General features: G+C 37.3%; 1 protein-coding gene across 1 annotated transcript in view; it reads right to left on the reverse strand.

Moving 5' to 3' along the window:
- Positions 1–24,755, reverse strand: part of LOC135706466 (facilitated trehalose transporter Tret1-like) — a 106,316-nt gene that overhangs the window by 5,551 nt on the left and 76,010 nt on the right. The window contains exons 2-4 of the mRNA XM_065228078.1: positions 7,922–8,154; positions 7,714–7,844; positions 7,440–7,632 (exon numbers count right to left, since the gene is read on the reverse strand). Of these exons, the coding sequence (XP_065084150.1) occupies positions 7,440–7,632; positions 7,714–7,844; positions 7,922–8,154 (557 nt within the window). The remainder of the gene's footprint in view (positions 1–7,439; positions 7,633–7,713; positions 7,845–7,921; positions 8,155–24,755) is intronic.

Consider the following 24,755-nt stretch of genomic DNA (forward strand, 5'->3'; position numbering starts at 1 on the left):
TGTCCACCTAAAATATTCATAAGTATTACAAGCAATCAAGAGTTAATGAACAATCAACAAAGCATCCTATTACGCTAGCAACCCCGCAATCTGATGCTATCATAATTTTCAGCAATGTCAGGAATGCTCACGAACCCCCAACATTTGCCAGAAAACATACTACTAACTCAAGGTATCTTCCAAATAAGCTTCAAAATTGCATTTTTTTTTATCAAATGTTAAATTCAGTCCTCTATATCCGTAATACACGCGCGAGGCTCAAACCTTCGTAGACTACTTTTTTTTTTAAATTAATCTTCTATTAAATCAAATATTAAAAATCCATCATCACCCTCGTGGCGAACAGAAATAGTTTTGGCAGTGCTACAATAATTATTAAAAAACCGTTATGACAGCTATCTCCATATAAAATAATCCGTTAGAGATAACTTTGTCAAGATACATAATTTGTCAATTCATCAAAAAAATCACTGGATAACTTTTCAAAAGACAGTTTTAACGTGTAAAATGCAGTGTCTTTACAATTATGTAAGTGTTGTTGAACGTTTGATATGTCTAGGCATCGAATTGAAAACATTTATTCCTTTATTTATAATGAATTTTGTGAAGCACAAGTCAAGAGATGTGGTATTCTTATTTCAACCGCGTTTCTAGTATTATATCTATGAAAGTCACTTCCTCTTTCAATTCGATCACACAAATATCGAGGCAGCAAACCGTTAACTACTTTAAAAATGAACACCATAGTCAAATATACAATTCTTTGCTTCACCGACAACCATTGTAAGGCATCTAGCATCAAAGTTGAGGAAGTGAATCTATTTCATCTCAAAATCAAACGCATTATTTTACTCTGCAAGCGCTGTAATCTCGATATTTGTGTTGCATTGGCCAGAAATAAAATGGAAGGGCAAAAGTCAAGATGAGGAGAGATGATTGATTTGTATAGCTGTATTTTACTGGCAATAGTTAAATCGTTTTTCAGTCGACATAGAATTCCATACTTCTTGGAAATTTTCTTGATGACATTGTCAATGTGAGAGTTGAACTTAAGTGTGTCACCAATAATCACGCCTAGATATTAAATCTACCGAACGCGATCAATAGTCTCATCATCAATTACAACAGAGACGTTCTCATTTACTCGATTCCACGAAATTATCATAAATTTAGTTTTATTTGTATTCAATTTTAACTGCTTATACTTCAACCATCTACTTAGAGAACGCAAAACTCAGCCCGTCCAGAATATTTTTGTAACGCTTCTGTTTATTCTCTGCTGTAGTCTCGGTGGCGAACCAGTCTCAGGCTGAAAGCCTCCCTAATAAAGAAAACTTAATTTAACTTATTCCTGTTGTTCAAACCGGAAGATGTATCGTAAACGATATTCGTCGGAAGACGGAGAAATCGCAACAAATAATTTCTGATACATTTCGTCACCACTCTATGTGGAAGCTAAACTGTAGCGCTTGGCTTGGCCTTTATTTAAACGAAAATTAATTGTGACTGATTTGATAAAAAAAAATTTTAAATATCGGTACCTGGACACACTTTAAGTCCCTATCGTTGTTAAGGGCTTTTTTGGTATTAATCAAAAATACGAACCGTTGTAAAAATACCGGTTGAAACCCCTAGTCTAGATCTGTTTAAAAAAAAAACAGTCTTCACTCGTCTTTCTTGGTAATTATATTCATCAATGTAGGATTGTCCTTGTTGCACGGCACAGGCAAGAATGAAACCGTACTACAGGAATCTTGATTATATAGCTATCAAGAAATAGAGTGTTCACTTTCTTATTGAAAATGAATTTATCGTATCGAATAAATGAAGAAATCCAAACTTCCTGATATTCCCTGATTTTCCAGAAATTAAAAAAAAAATCCAGGTACAGGGCCTACCCGGTTTTGAGGACAAGTCCTCTTCAGCTATTACTTTCCTCATATATGTACAACAGTCAACTCTCCATACCTCGGTATTGAAAGGACCTTCGAGATTTGGAGAGACCTAAATATAGAATAAGAAACACCTACTAGACCATTTGAAGGGACTAAAACAAAATTTGAACAACTTATTTTCATAGCTGCCTATTTGCCATTCCAATGCGTAGGCCAGCAAAAGAATTTTTCAAGGATGACATTCAGAAACTTACCTTCATAGGTCAATATTCTTCATTATTGGCTATTTAAATGCAAAACACCGCTCATGTAATAATGCTCAAAGCAATTCCAATGGTAATATTCTGTTTGATGATTGTTCTGCAGGTTGTTACACTATTCAAAATCCAAACAGCCCAACATGCTTTTCTTCAGCAAGAAATCCATCAACTATTGATTTGATCTTAACTGATTCATTTCAACTTTGTAGCCAATTGGTTACCCATGCTGATCCCGGTTCTGATCACCTTCCAGTAACTATAGAAATATCCCAAGAAATGATTTCTAATCCCAACAGCTCTAGTTTCAATTACCATAAAGCTGATTGGGAGCAATATCGATCATTTATGGAAGATAACTTCGATTCAAACATACCATTGCACACCAAAGATGAAATTAATTATGCTCTCTAATCTCTGACTACTTCTATAGTTGAAGCAAGAGCTGCCTCAGTACTAAAATGCGAGGTTAAATTCGATTAAATTATAATAGACGACGATATTCAGCTCTTGATACGTCTTAAAAATGTCCGTAGGAGACAATATCAAAGAATACGCGATCCTGCCATGAAAGTTATCTGGCGAGATTTGCAAAAACAAATTAGAAAGCACCCTGAGGAACAAAACTTTTTAAAATAATGTGCCCGAGTGCCAAACCCTCTCAACCAAAAAATTTTGAAAAAAAAACCCTAAAAGCCTATTCCAGTGTTTAAAGAAGGTGGTAAAATTTTTAACACAAATTTGGAAAAAGCTCAGAAACTTGCTAAGCAATTCGAGAGTTCCCATAATTTCAGTTTGGGTCTTACTAGTCCTATTGAGAATCAAGTTGCTCGGGAATCTGAATATTTTCTCTTGGGAACATATTTTTGATGATTCCTGATTTGGACGAAGTTTCAAAATATGAAAGCTCCAGGTGATGATGGAATTTTCTATATCCTCATCAAAAAACTCCCAGAGAGTACCTTGTCTTTCTTGGTAAAATTATTTAACCGATGTTTCCATTTGGCATACTTTCCTGATAAATGGAAAAAAGCAAAAAGTTCAAGAGCTTTGAGTGGGTGTATTTCTTTTTAATTCCGTTATAATGGCTTATATTTTGACAGATACCCGTATTTCGTCTACAACTTGCAGACTTCATCCGTGCCAACTGCTCAACACCACTTGGCACGGATTAAGTCTGCAAGTAATAGACGACATACGGGTATCTGTCAAAAGATAAGCAATTATATCGGAATTTAAAGGAAATAAACCAATCCACTCAAAGCTCTTCATAAACGGATTCTGTTAAGAGGTTCGACAAATTTAAAGGATTGCAAAAAGTTGTTCCAATTTTGAAGCCGGATAAAAATCCAGCTGAAGCTTCTTGCTACCGTCCAATAAGTTTGCTTTCTTCAATAAGTAAACTTTTTGAAAAAGATAATTTTAAATAGAATGATGCTTAACATCAATACGAACCCAATTTTTGCAGATGAGCAGTTTGGATTTCGCCATGGGCATTCAACTGTTAAGAGTTACAAATTTAATTCGTTCAAACAAATCTGAAGGTCACTCAACTAGAGTTGCTCTTCTAGACATAGAAAAAGCATTCGACAGTGTTTGGCATGAAGGTTTGATTGCATAATTAGTTAGAGCAGGAGTTCCTCAGGGTAGCATTCTTGGGCCTATATTGTATAACATTTTCACTTTGGACCTCCCTGATTTACCTCAGGGCTGCCACAAATCTTTGTTCGCTGATGAGACAGACATTTCCGCTAAAGGAAGAAGTCTGCTTTGACAATAACAATGTAAACACGCTTAGATATATATAATATCAATTAAGGCTGCTAAATTACTTTAATCGCTTAAATTTTTCAAATTGCCTTTCATCCTCTATGGCCTGGGTTCAATCCCAGGCGGTTCCCCCGGGATTTTCTGAGGCATAAAACCTCTGATCACCTATGCCTTTGGAATGGAAGTTGGTTCCCGGTCCATAAATTGATGATCGAAATAAAATCGACGGAAAACAAATCATGGAAACTAAATTATCAGTTTCTTACCACGAGTTACTCTATGATACGTGAAGAGGTCCTTGGCATGGTGATTTTCTCACCCTTAAAAGTTCTTTTCTGACGCAACGTGAGGGACAGAAATTCATCCACTTCTCCTACATACTACTCATGGAACATTTGTCTTTAATCCCATTATACTTTGTTTTCCTTTTAGCACATTTTTAAACCCAGCCTTAAAATATATATATATATATATATATATATATATATATATATATATCTATATATATATATATATTCCGGATAATAGGGTAGAGCTCTACTTCGTCGTAATCGCCCATTACCGTTCTATCGATCAGAAAATATCAATAATATCAATGATTTCACTGTGCACAAATCACCGTGCACAACATAAACCCTGTTGGAGCCCATTGTATGAATATTTACGTTCTTTGTTCTCAAAACAAAAGAAGCGCTCCTAGCGAATCCCCTTTTTCTACGTTTATCCGTAGGACGAAGAAAATCTAATGGCGTTTCAATGTGTTAGGACGGAATTGAAACTCATACAACGAATATATAATCAAGAAGCAGTATTAGATTTTAAACAATATCTCAACAATTTGTGACTATTTATCAAATCCAACATGGAAAGGTGAATAAATTTAGAAGTCATATTTCACAGAATTATTCCATTTTCTGTTCAAACACGTTAAAAAAGAGAGGTTAAGTGCGGGTTGTGCTTAGTAGGACGGAAATTAGATCGAAACCCTACGTTTAAAGAAATACTAATTCGCGTCCTCCAGCAGGAAATCGTAAAACAACGCTTTCACCTCCGAAATTCTGTAAGCTAGTTGCATCTCCATTGCAATATCAGCAACCTCACCATACTAAAACTTCACTGAGAAGCTAATTTTCTGAGCTAGACTGCCTATCGACTGTTGTAAATTCCACTACTTATTTGATAAAACTACGGATTTTGACAACGAAAAATCTTACAATAAGATCAGGTCAGTTTGTAATCAGGTCATCAGGTCATCAACAAAGTAATCGCAAATCTGTCTCATTCTGAAATTCAATCGTTCAGAGTTCAAGTTATAGTTCTGCATTTTGAATTGCCGTATTTTTCGCTGATATTAAAAAAAAAAAAACTTTCAAGCTTGATTGCAACATGAAAAAAAAAAAGAAAATTTCAATAAATTTACTACGATTTTTCAAAACTTAACATGGGGATTGCAGTTCAACTGCCATTTTTTCAATGCCTACGTTTTCCATATGGGACTGATATGCGATAATAGGCAGCAACACTATAGTTAAAATGTACCGATCAATTTCTAAAGCATGAGCATTGAATTTGAATGTACCCCATTAGGCATAAATACGTTAGGCATAGTTTACGTTAAGCATAATGGACACTAGGCATAAAATACCTTACTGCTGTGCAACTCTAAAAACCTGTTTCTAGCTTGGTAAACAATGCTTAAATTAGGCTACGCGTTGAGTAAAAAATGATACAAGCTAAACAAACATAGTTTATTTAATATGCACAGTTTGGACGTAGCTACATATTTACTTAGACCCAAGATTAGTTGCGATAGCGTTTAAGTAGTCTGGCAATGAAAACTCAGCATAGTTTTGAACTATACCTTGAAATCAATCGAATCTAGAAATAAAAAATCACACATTTGTTGTAATATATTCTTACACACAAATTGCAATTGTCAAAGAAGAAAAGGTTTTCCAAAAAAAAATAAATAAAAAAACAGCTCATGAAATAAAGAATGGTGAATTCTGTGATTTTAAATTCAATAACAAAAAAAAAAAAAAAACAGCAAAGGTTGAATAAAATATGATGCCAAAGAACAGTTCATGAAATGAAGAATGGTCAATTCTGTGGTTTTTCATTCAATAACAATAAAACATACCTGCTGCTTCCAGGATTTCCTGCCATACTTTTCGATACAACGATTCTGTTTTTGCTGTCATCAGAATGAAAACTAGCGGAACCGTCTGCTGATGTGAGGGACCGATACTTCCATGAACAGTGACGAGTTGCCGAAACATACATATAATTGTGGCAAACATACAATCTGCAACTCAATACTTTGCCTGTCCAAGCAAGTTTTAATGAGTCCCAAAAATTAAGGCTCTTTCGTTATTGTTACCGAGTTCAGTAATCAATAGACGATCCCCATTATCATCCTTCTGGAATTCATCTGGTAGATTATGCCCAACGTCCATTATGCCTATCGTACATTATGCCTAACGTCCGTATGCCTAAAGACCGTATGCCTAACGTCGTCGTGTATCCTTGAATTATTCGAATTACTCATGAAAATAACCCTAAATATATAGGAATGACAAAAAATGGGATTGAATTCACAAGTTTATGCTCGGTAAGCAAAATCGGTCGCTGGTAATCCACCAAGCTCCTTTCATCACAACAAACTTTTACGGCTAACGATCACTAAAGCCTGGCAACATGAAGCTATTCAAATGGCATCGATTTTGCCCGGATTTATATAAACAGATAAATTTGATAAAGTATGGTTGATTTTAGCAATAGATGTCGCTGGGAGTAACGTTATGTCATTTTTTTTAAAGGCAGAAACCGGAATACACCTCGTTAAAAAAAACAATATCGCATTAGATTGTAAAATTATATTACATAATTTCGATTTTTATTGTTGTGATTTTCACCGGCTGTTCAAAGGATCAAGGAACATTTTTAATTTTTTTTATGTGTCGTTTCATCAATTTTAAAGGTGCATACATAGGGCTGCCTTTAATAAGCGAACGTTTAGTGTAATTGATTATGTCTTAGGTCCAAGACGATGAAGCATTTCAAGACCAAATGCAAGAATACTTTAGATTAACATAAAATTTCTACGGAATTAAAAAGGGTGTTTGTTATCCTAGGTATCTCCAGTAACTACAATGCGTAGTCGAAACATAATGAAAGTTTTGAAGTTTTGTCACTCCCAGCCATACGTTTCTTGCTTATTTCCTTCCAAAGGAAGACGTGACCAGAGATTTTTCGCCTCAGTAAATCACAACGACCTCGGCTGGGATTGAATTGGGACCAATTGGGGTGAAAAAGCAGTCACGCTTACATCTTATGACCGTCGCCGTGATGGTTCTGTCAATTGAAGTTTCAACGGTACTGGATATGACAACGTTTATATGAACTATTTATCTGAAACATCGTTTGATGCAAGAAATGAGATTATTGTGAACAACATGGGCGCAATCGCTTTAAAAAATGACGGTAATTGTTAAATGGATTTCGAAATTCTACTCACATCTTTCTTTTCCTTGGTAAACAAATATTGCGGAGATTCGGGTAGGAACATACACCCAACAGAGAATAAAATGCAGAACGCTAACGCGATGTAAGTGACTGTAAGGTATTCTAAATAGTAACATAGGATAAAACCTAACAGTATGCCAATATTGCAAGTGATGGATAAAACGGCCCCCAGGCTTCCGCGGATTCTGCGAATGAAACATCAAGCAAGAACGAAAAGGTAATTCATCAATATCGACACAAATGATCCTCCCGCTCTAGAACCTTACCTATCCTCCGAGATTTCCGACACAAACATAGGTATCACGGAGAATGTACCTCCGCCGGCAAAGCCACCCAAAATCCTAAACGTGTAGATCATGTTTAGATTTGAGGCAAAGATGACGATAACCCAACTGGCCTGTTGCAGAGCAAGATAAGAAAAGAAAGTCGTAAAAGTAACCGTTATAACCTTGATCTAAGGGGCATGGTACTTACCAGCTGCGTCACGCCAATGAGCATTAGTGCGGCCTTCCGGCCGGCGATTTCGGCCACCCAGCCGCAAATGAGTACAGCGATGACACATCCTACCGTTCCGATCGAGCCGATCCAGCCGGCTTCGGAAGAACTAATCGGGCCGGAACTGAGCGGTGTGGCGGGAGACAACAGCAGCTCCAAGTTTGGTGACAGCCAGCCGATGGACAAACCGTATATGAGTGTGGCGAGGTTTGCTGCAAAAGACGCGAGAAGAGGAGGAGAGAAGGTGAGAAAAGGAAAGTTTTGGCATTAATTCGCGATTAGGAGAGGGCGATGCGATGAACTGTGTGTGTGTGAACGTTTGTCATTCACAGAAGACAATTTCGTACTTGATAGAGAAAGAGAGTCGACAGTGGTAGAGCATGTGGTTTACATTTTAATGTGCCTAAATTGTGACTTTCGCCATCTACTTATGTATTTTGATAGACTTGTGTGAAATCATGTTGGTAAGCACGCAATGAAATGACATTATATTTATATCCACATTCGTTTCAGCCTCACAACGATTCAATTGATTTTCTTTTCCTTGATTTGTTTCCCATCGTTCTTGATTTCCGTGGTGAGCACCAATGCTACCGATGCCAGTGAGGCAGCTCCCACACCTGGACCCTACCTATCGACCCATCAACTAATGAACCGGGGATCAACGGCTTTACTTTCCTGATCAGAGATGTTATGCGTCAGAACATCCCGGCGGTGCCAACTGGGATTGAACCAAGGCCTGTTCGGGTGAGAGGTAATCACGCTTACCACTACGCTCAATTGAAATTTTAAATTAAATAAAAAGTCATGCTATTCTTGGTGCAAAATTCAATGAAAATATTTCAATACCATCAGACCACTCTCAAGGGTAAGTTCAACTAGTTCATTGTAATTTACAACCATTTCCTCAGACAGTAGCAAATGTTAGAGATAAGACTGCAGTAAAATCGTATACATCATCATCATAAGGGCAAACATCTCGGCAATTCACAATGGAACATCCTGCTGCTTGATTTACATCGTAATATTTCACCGAGATTTAACTCTTCGAGCACCAAACCAAAATTGCATTTTTAATCATTTTTCGTCGATAATTTTCAAAAGATTAATGATGTTTGCATAGACCCCTATGGTAACGTAACATCAAAACGATGCAGCTTCTTAAAAAAAATTTCTTTAAAATTCTAAATTTCTTTAGAAGCTTCTTTCTGAAGCTCATTCTACACGGCAAATGAAAACGACCCAATTTTGAGTTTAGATTATACATAAATCACATAAAGTGTAGGAACTCAGCGATGAGTAAATTTGCTTCATGCTTTTCCCGATTTTTCCAGGGTCCAGGAAAAAATCCAGAATATGAGAAAAGTAAAGATTGGACACACTCAGTCTATTGGTACTACTTTTAGACTGAGTTTATGAGTGTACTAAACTCAAATGTGAGTTGTTCTCATAAGCCGTGTAGACGCTTGCCCGTCGCAGTGCTCTCCTGACTAAAAAAAGGACGATAAATCTGAGCAGCTATGCAATGAAATAGCTTTTTTTTAAGGTTTAAGGAGCATTTCATCGTTCTAATTAATTATTTTGTCAAGCTTCTACATTCATGTTCCATCAGATGTCACTACTTTTGATTGCGGTGGTATCTATCGAAAACTACGCACAATCTGTCTTTGTTTAATTGTTCACAGAGGACAATGCAGTGCAAAACATGTCTGGTACCTCTATAAATGCATTTAGATAAACATTCGAAGTCCCTCCAAAAAATAGCTCACCCCTCACAGGATTTCCCGCCGATTTCTATGGTGCAGAAAGTATCTTTTTTGCAGAACATGTAAAAAAGGAGGGGCTTCGGATGTTAATCAAAATAGATGTATAGAGGTACCAGACATGTTTTGCCGTGTCAGATATTCTATTTTGTAGCCTGTGAGAGGGAAATAGAGTGTCATCAAAATACATGGCATGTTGAGAAATTGAGCAAATTTTCCTTTCTCAATTTTTTTTTTACTCTCTGGGGACCGGTAGCAGAGCAGGTAAAACTGTATGGAGAAAATCATTTTTATTTAATTGCAGCTGGTTTAACAATAATTTCCGGGAAAAAACAGAACGACAAAGTCCCTCACTAATTTCTTTAGGTTGTCGTTCACTTTTTTTTACCTGAATATGCACCGAAAGCGAATGATTCCCACTTCTCTTAATTTCTCTATGGGGATTTTTATCACTTCCTACCTGGGGAACAGCGCCATCTCTGTGGAAAATGGCCAGACGATATGATTAATTTCAAAAACTATAATATCGTTTCAATCTTTCTCCTTTCTTATGGTTCAATTGGTCATATTGTCACATAGTGGTTGGTACAATTGTTAGTTCAATTTTTGTCGAGTCGGTAGACAAGCCGTTTCAAGTAGCAAGTAAAACTGATTGCTTTTTTCTTGTATATTTTTCAATTTAAGTTAATAAAAATATCTCGTAGAATGCTTCATAGTCAAATTTTTAACTGCATTACGGAGAAAATACTGGCCTTTGGAAAATTTTGTTTAAAAACAATAATCTGTATTTTAAGGTTCATCGAAAAAAAAGTTAGCCTGATCAATTGTAAATTTGAGGAAATAACCTTTGAAAAAAAAAGTGTTCACTTCATTCTCAGTTTGGTGCTCGAAGTGTTAATACTTAGTGTTTATGATAATGCAAATGTGTTATTTTTAGAAAGCACCAACTTCGCTGCAAATAATCTTCCGTTAGGATTATTTTTTTTTAATTTTTGCGTGTACAATTTCACAGAGATGCATGTCACCGAGGCTGTGTTGAATAATTGCCTAATCAATTAGGGCGTTTCTAGAATATACACAGATGTTATTCGGACAAGCATCTAAAAATAATACTTTATTTTCATACTATGCGTATAAATTATCAATCCTAAGCGAATTCCATGGTTCAATATAGTGAATGAAAAATTGCTCATCCGAAGTGACTAGACCAAATACCGCTTATCAGAATGTTTTATTAGAATAGGTTAGTAACACGATGATCTCTCTCACCCTGCTCAGTTCAGGTGGATTGAGATTAAAATATTTTCGGGGCGGATGCTGGTCGTAATATTTAATTTCATGTTCGTAAAAAAGTAATCTAAGCGTGCACTTGAATTGAGTTCAAAACATAATTGAGCGAATCTCAAAATCATCCAATAATTGCGATCACATTTCGCATATACTGTTATTTCAACAACATTCATCATCATTATGTTTACATTTCTCAGTGTCGACACCTGACGCAGCGCTGGGATGGCGATTTGTTTGATGTTCCGGAAAATAAATTGCCATTCGGTGTCGTTGCTTTATAAATAAGCAGTGCAGTTATCACTAGCTCAATAATGGCCCAGCCGACGCGTTTTGAATTACCAGCCTAGGTTGCCATAACTGAAATCAAGTTTCAAATGGAAATATTTGTAGTTAAAATTTACATAATTTTCAGCTAAACACGAATGATTCGATTCAATGATCAAAAATACTATTTACAGACGTACTCCATTCATAATTTGTGCATCGTGCACTCAGTTGTATTATGATTTGTTTTGATTTTAAATTAAACGTGAATTTAATTTATCAACATCAATGTAGGATTCTAGATAATTTCCAAATGTTTCTACACACAATTAAAAGCTCGAAATTCAGCCCCAACGGTACACATCGCAGTAAAATTCAGTCAACACATTTTTGTAGTGTAGCAAAGGAGAAGTTTCATTTGTAATAAACAACTCGGCGTAGCAATTATGGATATACGTTTCTATTATGATATGTTCCAATTATGGCACATGGGATTTTCATAGGCCATAATTGGAATACATTATAGTAGGAACGAATAGCCATAAGAGGAACATCAATACTACTACTCTGTATTATTAGCACTGCAATCAACAAAAATGACAGCCACTGCTTGAAAAATCATTCCCAAGAACCTCTCGCTTGCGAAAAGGGCAGATTCTCCAGAGAGTGATTTTGTCTCGCTCGAATATACCGTGTAACTCACAATTGAGCGTGCACCTGAATTTTAGATAGAGCTGGAATCAGGGCGTAACAGCTTTTATAAACAATGACTTCTATCGATGATTTCTAGGAACTCAAGGCACGCCCACACAGACCAACATAACCATCCGATAGGGGAAGTATTTCCCTACCTGATGAGGATGTTGGTTTGCGTGGGCGAGCCTTGAATTTCTAGAAATCATTGTTTACAAAAGCTGTTAGGCCCTAATTCCAGCTCTATCCAGAATTGACAATTTGTTGAAACACTGTGATTATTGAAATCTTGGCTACTATTTATAGATTTATCGAAATAGTTTTGGCCTTTATTGGCAGAGTATATGTGAAGTTTGAGTCAATCTAGTAGAACACTCGATAATCACTTTTTTATCCTAGTGGACGGATTTAAGTACAATAAAGGGTGATACGGTCAAAATTTGGTCAATATCAACTTGACGTATTTCTTTCAATTTTGCATTTAAAAAACCTGAACACCCCTCATTTTGAAGGTGTGTGTGTGTAGAATGTTGCTCCTATTTTGATTTTGGAATTCACTCTTCAGTTGTCAAAATGCCGTCCAAGCAAGAAGAGCAGCGTATCAAAATTTTGCTCGCGCATCGCGAAAATCCGAGCTACTCGCACGCAAAGTTGGCAAAATCGCTAAAAGTTGCCAAATCAACCGTTACAAATGTAATTAAAGTGTTTGGGGAACGTTTGTCGACAGCCAGGAAGTCTGGATCGGGGAGAAATCGAAAACCGGAAGCCGCTGAGACGACAAAGAGAGTTGCCGGTAGTTTCAAGCGAAACCCTAACCTCTCTCTCCAAGATGCTGCAAATAAGCTGGGTGTATCGTCTACAACCGTGCATCGAGCCAAAAAACGAGCCGGACTATCGACTTACAAGAAGGTAGTGACTCCAAATCGCGATGATAAACAAAATACGACGGCCAAAGCGCGATCCCGGAGGCTGTACACGACGATGCTGACGAAGTTTGACTGCGTGGTAATGGACGACGAAACCTACGTCAAAGCCGACTACAATCAGCTTCCGGGACAAGAGTTTTATACGGCAAAAGGAAGGGGAAAGGTAGCAGATGTTTTCAAGCACATGAAACTGTCAAAGTTCGCAAAGAAATATCTGGTTTGGCAAGCCATCTGTACCTGTGGCTTGAAAAGCAGCATTTTCATAGCTTCCGGGACTGTCAACCAAGAAATTTACGTGAAAGAGTGTTTGAATAAACGTCTGCTGCCTATCCTGAAGAAACACGGTTGTTCCGTACTGTTTTGGCCGGATTTGGCATCTTGCCATTACGGTAAAAAGGCCATGGAGTGGTACGCCGCCAACAACGTGCAGGTGGTTCCCAAGGACAAGAACCCTCCCAACACGCCAGAGCTCCGCCCAATTGAGAAATACTGGGCTATTGTCAAGCGGAATCTAAAGAAGACCAAAAAAAAACTGCTAAGGGCGAGCAGCAGTTCAAGGCAAACTGGCTTTCTGCGGCGAAGAAGGTGGACAAGGTGGCTGTACAAAATCTGATGGCAGGGGTCAAGCATAAGGCCCGGCAATTCGAATTTGGAAAAGCGGAAGCCTAACTGAATATTTTTCCTGAATTTTATACTAATTGAACTTGAAAAAGAAATTTAATTTGATTTTTTAAATAAACGATTTCACCGATTTACACGCGTTTTCCCTTGACCAAATTTTGACCGTATCACCCTTTAGTCAATAGTGAGGCAGTTTTTGTTCAATAATTTTTCTATTTTTTCGATAAATGCTACGAACAAGCCCTTGACCCAATGGTACAGGTTTCTAGTTGAATTAAAAATAGTTAAGGGTTGTATCCAAAGCACATTGTTGACGTAGGACTGCGAGATTATTGTTGCTACTCCATTCAATAATATATTAATAACAAAATATATTAATTATTACTTTCGCTAATCATGTTTGTATTAGCATGAAATTAACGATTTATATACTTGGAGATGCTTAATCTCAAATACCAGACTTAAAGTGGTCATTCTATACGATCGATGAGGAGATGAAAGTATATAGGGGAAACAGCCCTATTGATGCGGTACGTTAGCAGCGTTAGAAGCCTATTCTTGTGTATGGAGGTCTCCATATACAACAATAGGCTTCAAACGCTGTTAACGTACCGCAACAATAGGACTGTTTCCCCTAGTTGAAAGTTTCGTTAGTGTGAAAATTGTATATAGAGAGTAGAAAGCGAGCAAACGTCAATTTTGACGATGGCACGAATCGGGTTGTTCATCTCCTTTACCAAACTTCCCTGTTGCGGAGGGATGGTTAGGGGTATCTCGTTATATGACGTAAGCATCTAGTCGATAGGTTTGAAAATTGCAGCTATTGTTACATACAGCGGTAGAGGTCACGGCGGTAGAGGACTACGGCCTGAAAAAAATGAACATTTTTGGTTGTAATAAAATAAAGCCGTCGGACTTAGAGATGAACAAGCCTTCGGCTTAAAATCTCTTATATAAATTTAAAAAAAAGTCTTCGGGCTGTCTACCGTAAATATAGGTATATCCATCATTTTTTTTTAATTTTAAATTTTTCCTAAGGTGAAACAAAAATTATCCTTAAATTTTACACATCTAGCAGAAATTCCAAAGCGGTGCCCGTGGTGTAGTGGGAAGCGAGATTGCCTCACCTCAAATGGCCTGGGTTAAATCTGAGGCATAACATCTCTGATCACGTCTTCCTTCGGAAGGGAAGCAAAGCCGTTGGTCCCCGGTCTATGAGTTGATGGGTCAATAGTTAAGATCCAGGTGTGAGAACTGCCTCCGTGGCGTCGGTAGCATTAGTACTCAGTATGGAAAACAAGATCGACGGAAAACAAATCAACGAAAAAAAAAAGAAGTAGCAGTTCATGTTTGAAAATTATGTCATCGAAATACGTTAAGATCTGACGAAACGGTAGCAATTCAAAGTTTTAGATATCTGACCTTGAGATCCTAACATCAAATTGCTGCCATTGCATCCTCTCACAATCAAATTTCTGTGGAAGTTCAGTCGTAGTCGACCAAATGTTCAGAACCCACAATTTAAATTAGTCGACGAGATGTACAAGTTAAACGTAATGAGTGTAGAACTGTAGATGAAATGTAAAACTGTTCGAATCTCTACCTATACAAGCAGTTGATATGAGTTCAAAACATATATGAGACAATCAAGGCATTCTACTGAAGAGACTCCTTTGTTGGTAAAGGTATAAAGGTTCTGAAAAATTATCCATACAATCCGCAAATCATCAGAAACGATGGTAAAACTGATCAAAGAAGTATTTATGAAATTTGTACTAGACCAGTAGATGCAAGTCTGTGTCACAGAGAATTTCATTTCATGTAACATGTGCCTAGACAACGGTCAAATCCGGTCAAAAAAAAGAAGATTCAATTCCAAACCTAAGCCCAATTTTGATTTAATGAGCCACAAACCAACAAAAATCTTACTCATGATATGTGATACGTTGCACGGCATGATTTGGTGATAAGTATGAACTGCCCCCAAAGAGAACCAGCTCCAGATGTTCTGGAAAGCTGACATCAGTTTAAACCGAAACCATTCTATATGTTTTGGCTTGATCGTTTAAAACGTTGTTGTTTCAAATGCAAGATTATGGAAGAATGTCATATCCGGCAACTGCACCCAATATATCACCGGAAAGTTCCGGATATCGGGTAATCTACCTGCCGTTATGAACTTTCCATCCCTACAAGGCCGTTTGAAAGTTGCCTTAAGAAATTTTGTTGTGAGATGATGAAACAGCACCAATTTGATTTTGGGATCTTGAACTAATGATTATAGCCTAAAATTGGCTTGGTGGTGACTTGCACAGAGATCACATTCGGCCCACGGGCCACTCAATGGATAGGCGAGCTTTGCCTAATACATTTCTGGTCACTATATTTTAAAACTTCCCTCCCTTCCTCATAATTTGCAACGTCCCTTAGTAAATTATACAGGCTGAGGATTTATAAAGTTCCATGTAGATCCATGGTTTGAATAAGTTTTGAGGACACTAACTGGGAAAAATAGCATGATCCCTAGAGACGAACAAATTGAAAGAAATATGAAAAAAAAACTTGATATTTTGTCAAGAACTGAGGCTTAAGATATTTTTTCCAGACTTCCATCTAAAAAAAAAACATTGAGAACCCGAACATGGAAAGCATTTTAAAATCCATGATTTGGAGAATCATTATGATTATGAGACTTTGAAAGTTGTCTTAAATTCAGACGTGAACACATTTTTCAAAATGACGGGTTGAGATAAAGATTGAACACGAAACAATCCGAACACCACTACCTTATTTGTTTATCCTTGACAAGATAAGCGTATTTCGTCTACAATGTGCAGACTTCTTCAGTGTCTTGTATTAACATGCGATCCTGCCAAAAAGTTATCTGGCGGGATTTGTAAAAAAAAAAACAAATTAAAAAGTGATTCTCTGCCCTGAGGAACAAAACTTTTGAAAATAATGTTTCTAAATTTGACCCGAGTTCCAAACCCATTTGGAAATTCATAAAAAATTTGAATTTTTTAAATTTTGATCACAAATTTGGAAAAAAAGCTCAGAAACTTGCTAAGCAATTTGAGAGTTCCCATAATTTCAGTTTGGGTCTTACTAGTCCTATTGAGAATCAGGTTGCCCGGGATTATCTGAATATTTTCTCTCGGGAAAATATTTTTGATGATTCCTGGGGGACTGATTTGGACGAAGTAAGGTCTTTAACCAAAAAATTTTCAAAATATGAAAGCTCCAGGTGATGATGGAATTTTCTATATCCTCATCAAAAAACTCCCAGAGAGTACCTTGCCTTTCTTGGAAAAATTATTTAACAGATGTTTCCATTTTCCTTATAAATGGAAAAATGCAAAAGTTGTCCCAATTTTGAAGCCGGATAAAAATCCACCTGAAGCTTCTATCAGTCCAATAAGTTTGCTTTCTTCAATAAGTAAACTTTTTGAAAAGATAAGTTTAAATAGAATGAGATTGACGCGCCCTTCTTAACAAACCATCATGTAGGAAGCTTAAAAAGTATTGCGAATTGTGTTATTCGATTTGTTGGATCGTATCGTTGGAAGGAGATTCTTACATTCTCGTGGATTTCGCGTAAGTGTCTCTGCTTACGTGTCCGCCCTTCTGTTTGTGGCCTTTCATACAGCGATATTGTGAATTCAGATCGGTAGCTCAAATTGATCTTGCTATTAAGTGGAGCTACATACAAGACAAGATCCTTGAAGGAACGGTGGCTACCTTACATACATACATACATACATACATACAATTTGTTTTGCTCAAATTCAGTGAAACATTTGCGGAGGCTCAGCTGAGATATCAACTAATAAACAGATATTTTGCAGAGATATCAGCAAAAGTAAATGTCGAGGTAATCGGCTGTTGGAGATTTTACCGAGCTAGATTAAATGTGTAGATAACGGGACTTAAATTTGTTTAATGATTCTATAAATTTAAGAATTTCCTTCATATCACCGAGATTTGAAAAAATCGCCCTCACCAGGCTTATGTCAATCGATAGGGATATTTAACTTCAATCAGAAGTTCGTATAAATGAAACCGGCTTTCGATCAACCGCACTTCTCAACTACATATTGTTTTATTGAGTATTGACAACGTCATTGACGTTCATATCGGCAGTGAATGGAGGCGCCTAGCATAACCCAAATTGAACGTGCGTAACAGCGTTGTCAGCAGCACACCGGTATCAACTTATACGCTCACCAATCCATTTATAGTTCCTCGTCATGCGAACGCGCCCTCCCTGCCCATGTTTGCGGTTGACTACATATTTGCTAACAAGTAGGGCCTTTTGGATCGGTATAGCACCTAGCGCCATCACCTCTACCACAGCACTCATAAAATTAGGTATCTACCACGCTCGTCTGGTAGGCGTTCAATCGTACATAGCGTAATGTAATCAGCGCACGCGCCATTCAATTAATTAAAAATTAAAAACAAACGTAAAGTGGTGTAAAATGATGCCAGCTTGTTTGACACCCGGCTTTGAAACAGAAAAAAAGAAAAAGAAAACAAAAACAACAACAATACCCGTGAAAGCGAAAGCAGTAGCAGTTCAGCGTTACCGTCGACCATAGTAAAACTGCGGAAAAAACGGGTGAAGCAGGGGACGAAAAAAGAGGTCAACTCTAGTGTTGGGTGAGAGAATATCAGCGAAATAGCCTGAAAGAGTGGAGAAGAGCTAGATGCCGGTTAGACGGCCCAGCTATGCATAGCTTAGGAATGAAACGAAACGGAAAGTCAGCCCCATTCACCAGACAGGCAGGCAGGCAGGCCTCCTCCTTCGTCGTCGTCGTCGTCATCGTAGCACTGCATCCACAACAGTGGAAACGAGGAAAATCGGAGCATAGTTCAACGTACTAAGCGTCATCTCGTGCGAACGCTCAGAAGAAAATGTAACCCAAAAAACACAGTAGCGAGCGTTCTGTAAATAAAGCGGGGCCATAGAGCGCTCGGAGGCGTTCACGCGAACCGATTAATGGCAATCAATACGTTAGGTCGCGGTGATGAGGTGGAGGGAAGAATATTTAGAACGCGGGGGTTTCTAGATTGTTTGAGGCGCCTCATAGATTTTAATTCCAGTGTACTAATTGGTCCCTATCCAGGTTAAAGAGTATTTGCTATGTAACGCGTAACAAAATTGGAATTACAAGCATATCTTGATGAGGTTTTTAGGTTAAATTTACCTTTTCTAGGGTTTTAGGTTTAATTTGTAATTTTTCGTCACAATAGTGGTTCACTCATTCATACATACTATTTTGAAAATATATTGAAAAATTAGATTTGAAAATAGACTTGAATTTCCTACCCAATGTTTTGCTGATTATTCCTTATGTGTTTATTTGTTTTTTTGTACCCGAAACATAAAATTTTCTTTAGTGTAAGAAAACAATTTATTTTAATTTGCTATTTTAACTTTTTGCATTTTAAAATCAAAACTGACGGTATCCTTCCACTTCGCGTTTTGAGAGGCACTAATCTCAACTTCCAGGAATTCGGTGCTTGTTTCTCTGTAGCAAACCCTCAGATGCATTTTGCACTTCGTTTATTTAGTAGATCGCCAGATTTGGGCCCGAGAAAATGTAAAGTAGTAAAACAAATAGTATGGAAAATGGATTCCGTTAATCGTGTCCTTAACTTGATACCTTGGGATAGTAGAGAGTAGCTTTATGTGATTTAACATTTATGTGATTTAAGGTGTCGCATGAAGGGTTTGCACGTTTTAGTCCTAAGCTCTCGTAACCCATACTCGACGAAACATGCTCCGGCCATATCTCTGGAACTAGTTGAGCGATTCCTATAATATTCAATAGCGTTCTTATATGACTATATCCATTCATTTAGTGGTTGTTTCAGTGGACTCGGTTCAGTGGGTGTCGTGAAACCCAAAATCCATCTTGTTCTGGCCATATCTCAGGAACCAGATGATCGATTTTAATAATGTTCCATAGGATAAAACGTCGCTAGAACTATTCCACAGCTGCAGTCAGTTATGAGCAGAAGGAGGACGCACATCTTTTGCCTGTAGACTTGAAGACATACTTCAAGTCTCCGCGTACATCGTACGGGTTAGGCAAAAGATGTGCGTCTGACTTCAAAAACTGTCGCATTAATGGCCCTTCGCTTATTTTCAACTTCTATTCAATATACATACTGCCGTACTCTAACGGAACTATCCACCTACCCTCTTCTAAAAGAGATCATTCTCTAGCTAATAAATTATCACACTAAAAAGCTTCATGTTAGCATTTCCAACCAACTCTGAATATTATTATATTTTTTTTTTCAAAATATACCTTTCATTTGATATTTTGATCTGTGAAATCGACCTAGTGGTTATGAATTTAAAAAAAAAGAAGTAATTTTTGAAAAAAAACGATCCTTTATGGACTACTCTAACATGGAAATGGTCACCATAATGACATAATAAAAAAATACTAGTCTAATATTTTGCTATATGGAACAAAACTATCAATTTTTACGAAATTCTGAGAGCCACTAAATCGTCTTGCGTTGCACATGTGATATAAATTATGCATCAGGATTACTCAAACAGGGTTCAGAAAATCAATGATTCCCCATTTGTCATACGGACGTTTGGCATACGGCTGTTAGGCATACGGACATTTGGCATTCGGATTTTTAGCATACGGACGTTTGGCAAACAGACGATTGCAAATTTACGTTTCGTAAAATTTACATTCAATTTTAATGTTTTTATCGTTATTAGAGAACTCAAAGATCTCCAAATTGTCAATTTGTTCTTTCACATTTTTATCGATTCTTAGTACGAATTCCGCTTGTTCTTCTGCTCCAGTGGTCTTACTGATCGCACCGATTGTGGTGCATCGTTTTCCAATAAGACCTTTCTACATTTACTTTTCTATTCAATGAGTCATGGTTACGGTAAAAAAGGAATGATCGTCTACGATTTCTCCTTTGTCATCGGCTTGGTTGTCCCGTGGTTCCGTCTATCCCGTAAGAAAAAATCATGATAGCTTTAAACAAAGATGAAGATCAACTGTTGAAATGAGAGTAACCTATGTATACCTTCATCCACTTGCTCAAGCAATGAATTTTGATGCTCAATCCTACTGATCGTATGCTTAGCAAGTGCTTTAGTTGAAGTTGTTATCAGGACGACATTCATACTTCGTTTTCATGACCTTAACGATAAAAAAGAAACTCCACAGCTTTTTCAAACATTTATAAGATTGAGTAATTTGAAGTTCAACAATACTTGATCATAGCTAAGGAAAATGTTTGTTTTTTTTTCTCCTTCGTGTCCCTCCTTAGTCTTATGTAAGTAGCTTTACTCATTGATTCGTCCATCAATAAACTCAAAGCTCAATCTAGATTTCAATACACGCCCATACGATTTGAACTGTCACCGTGTCCTCCTTTCGGATCTGCAGAACAATCTGGCAGGAATGAACTCAACTACTGCGGGTGCCGGACAGCGAGGCAATGTTGATCTCTCTACGGCGGTCAATTCCCTTTCGTCGGTTGTCGTAGATCGGGACAAGGATGCCCTACACCAATGAAAATTCAATGCTAATTTTATGTGTCCCACACATGAATTTTTGCAATGTGATAAACAAATGATATGTATGTGTTGGACACATCGTTCTTATGTGTACACATATAATTCATGTGTTACCACACAAACTATTCATTTGGCTCATAAATTTCATGTGTACTACTGAGTGGATTCTATTTATGTGTGGGTACATGAAAATCATGTGGAACCCTACAAGGAAATTCGCCAATAAAAATGTGTCGAGTTTCATTAGTGTAGTGGAACATTTACCTACACTCAAAAAATAAATCACATTTTCAATGAAAAACATCCATTACAACTTCACATAGCTTGCCGGCGCTGGTGGTGTAGTGGTAAGCGTGACTGCTTTCTAACACCCCGATGGATCTGGGTTCAATCCCCAGCCGAGGTCGGTGGGATTTTTCTGAGGCATAAAAATCTCTGGTCACGTCTTCCTTCGGAAGGGAAGTAAAGCCGTTGGTCCCGGCCCATGTGTGTTGATGAATGGGTGCGATATCCTACGCAGGTGTGGAAGCTGCCTTCCTGCACATTCGATTTCCGTCAATGGATGGTAATCGATGTCCGTCGGTGATTGGCACTAGATTGCGGAACAGAGACCGACGTTAAATAAAGGAAAAGAACTTCACATAGCTTTCATGTGACCTCATAATTGGGAATCACACTGCAAAATCACATGAACCTTATGTGTCCAATGAAATTTATTTGTTTTATCACATAGAATGTGATCATATGAATGTTATGTGAATTTAAGATAAAAATCATTAATTTTGTTATTGCAAAAATATCATGTGCGTTCCCAATGGAAACTATATGATTTTTTTTTCGGTGTAATATCGAATGCAATCAAAACAAGAAAAAACAACTCAAGGAAACCCTATCGTCACCGCAATTCCAACAAGCGTTGTCCATGTTTTCCAATGCCCTGCAATAGGGACAGCTGGGACCAGTCGTATCGCAATTTCAGCTGAACACGGAAGCCATGGCAACAGCCAACAAGGGCGGTTTGGAACAGTTCATCAAAGCTTTGGAAAATGCCCACAAAAAGAACCTCCTGCTATTACACTATATACTGTCCCAGTATAGGATCACATAAAAAAAAAAAACATTCACATTTACATAAAAATCTGAAACACTTAGGGGAAATGACGGCTTCGGCATGACAGACTATTTTCGGAAAAACAAATTGAAACACTATTTTCACTGGATTTTCTTACGAAAACACTTCGCTGAATGCATGCAAACGATTCTTTATGCTTTCAGCTTCAATTTGACTATATCTTTACCACTGAGAAAAAGCAATCTAGCAAGGTTTTCTTGAAATGCAACACACGCACTACAAATTGTAGCTGATTTCGAGTTGCCGATAATAGAACAGCAGATTTACATGCAGTTCAAATGGAACGGTTGCCGAAGAAAAACTGGTTGCCGACAATACTCGCTCTCACTAGTGAAGATTGGAGCTTTGTAAAAGCGTTTCAAAACAGTTTTTGACAATTCTTTCGACTGAAATTGTTAGAGCAGCTGGCAGCAAAAGATTGTAAATAAACCAATACTGCATATGTGTGCGTTCCTTAAAGGCTATAGAAAGAAGGTCGCTGCTTAGGTTGCCGAGAATACGTAAATTCCCCTATATATTTAAACATCATCATGTTTTTTTGCATGTATAATATGGGGCGTGGTTAATCGCTCACCGGCGTTATAATTGAATTAGGTAATGTAGGGTTGTTTTTGGTCTTTTGCAACCAATGTTATCTCTAGTTCCAATCATCTTTTTCTCATCAAGGGTACAAAAGGGTACACATAATATTCTACGGGTTTTGTGGGCAGAACTATGTACTTTCAGAATATGCGTAGAAGTTTTGCTCATATTTGCTTCTTTTGGAGGAATGTGTCCAGGAAAAATGGACTTTTTTTTACATAAAAAACAGGAATAAATTTCGTAAAACAACATCTATCAATCCCACTTCATCTCAAAAGATGCGTCCTCTCATGATCCTGAAGTTTTTTGAAGAAGAAAGAAAAAAGTATTTTTTAGTTTTTTTTCAGAACCACCCTATCTGAATTTAGAAAAACGTTCGTAAAATTATGTGTCGATGAGATAGAACTTTGATGTTTTGATGTTTTCGGCAAAGTTGTTTGACATTAAATTATATTTGACTCTGTATGAGGAAGTATTCTCCTAAAACATATGAATAACAAGTTTCGATTTTTTATTTTGAAAAAAGAGGACCACCCTAGTCACAACCTACGCCAAAAACTTATCTTGTAGACAAACTCTTCCTAAGATATCGAAGCCCTAGAGTGCATGGTTTTCGAGAAATCGATTTTTGTTGTGAATTTTTGCGTTTTCGACCATAGTGGATTGGTCGAAACAATTTTGTTTTTCATGAAGGTGTTAGGCCGGATGGACACTTTGCGTAATGTACATTCGGCCTAAAATGATTGAAACATATTTATCTTGCATCTTGGTTACTGTGGACAAAAAGAAAGTTTAGGAATTTGAAAATTTTCTCAAATTGAAGACAAAATGTCTTAAGGACCTAACGTAAAACTTTTTATCTTCATTGGTAATTTTCGTTGGAAAATATATATGAAAATGAGGTGAATACTGAAAAAAACAAAGTGTGCATTGACAAACTTGAACTATATTTGTTTGAGATTATTTGAAACCGTGTGTATTTTTGACAGCTGCAGTGGAACTTCTAGGAATTTATCTGTAAAACGAAAAAAAAAACTCTAGAAGAGCAATATGTATTATGATTTTCTTTTTGATTATCGTTCAAGTGTGTGGTCCAACGTATGGTTGACCAAATTACTTAAAATATTGAGATTGTCATTTGACCAAATGAGTCTTGAGATCTTGAGAAGAAATCATCAATTTACAAATAATATTCCTGATTTGAAATATGAAATTGAAGAATGCTGGAGTGATTTTTCAAGAGGTCGCATGAATCGTGGTTATAAAACAACGAACAGGCAAAATATGGACCCACTACCTTTGTCCTGTTTGATTTCCTTTTATCGAAAAAAAAAAATTGCATGTATGTTGACCAGGGAGGGTACTTCTATTTATGCTTTTTGTTTAAATGATAAGGGTAACTCCTAGTACGTCGTTTCAAAGTATAATGCTCAAAATAGTAGAGAATCTAAAACCATAAATAAAGGTACTTCCGATTTGTTCAGTGCTAGGTATCGAAATCTGTAATCTGTGATAGGAAAATCACTATTTTCCACTATGACTGTGACGTACGTAACATGACAGCTCATTAGCGACGCCTGTGGTGTAGTGGTAAGCGTGGCTGCCTCTCGCTTCAAAGGGCCCTGGTTCAATCCCAGTCGGCGCCATCGGGATTTTATGAGGCATAAAATCTCTGATCAAGTAAAACCGTTGGTCCCCGGTTCATGAGGGGATTGGCCGATAGGTAGGGTCAGGTGTGGGAGCTGCCTCCCTGGCGTCGGTAGCTCAGTACGGAAAACAAGATCGACGGAAAACGAATAAAGAAAAAAAAAAATGACTGCTCATCATTTGGCGAATGTCGCACGACAAATGTAACACATATTTTTTTTTCATAAGCCAGTTTATAATCAAACCCAATTTGAATCACTATCTAAGCGGCGTTTATAAATAGGAATACCATGTCAATTTGCTCAGCTAAAATACAGGAATCCCATGT

Source organism: Ochlerotatus camptorhynchus, unplaced genomic scaffold (genome assembly GCF_037179485.1).
Source record: "Ochlerotatus camptorhynchus isolate MF236.1 unplaced genomic scaffold, CSIRO-AGI_Acam_v1.1 ptg000281l, whole genome shotgun sequence".
In the NCBI taxonomy this organism is placed as follows: Eukaryota; Metazoa; Arthropoda; class Insecta; order Diptera; family Culicidae; genus Ochlerotatus; species Ochlerotatus camptorhynchus.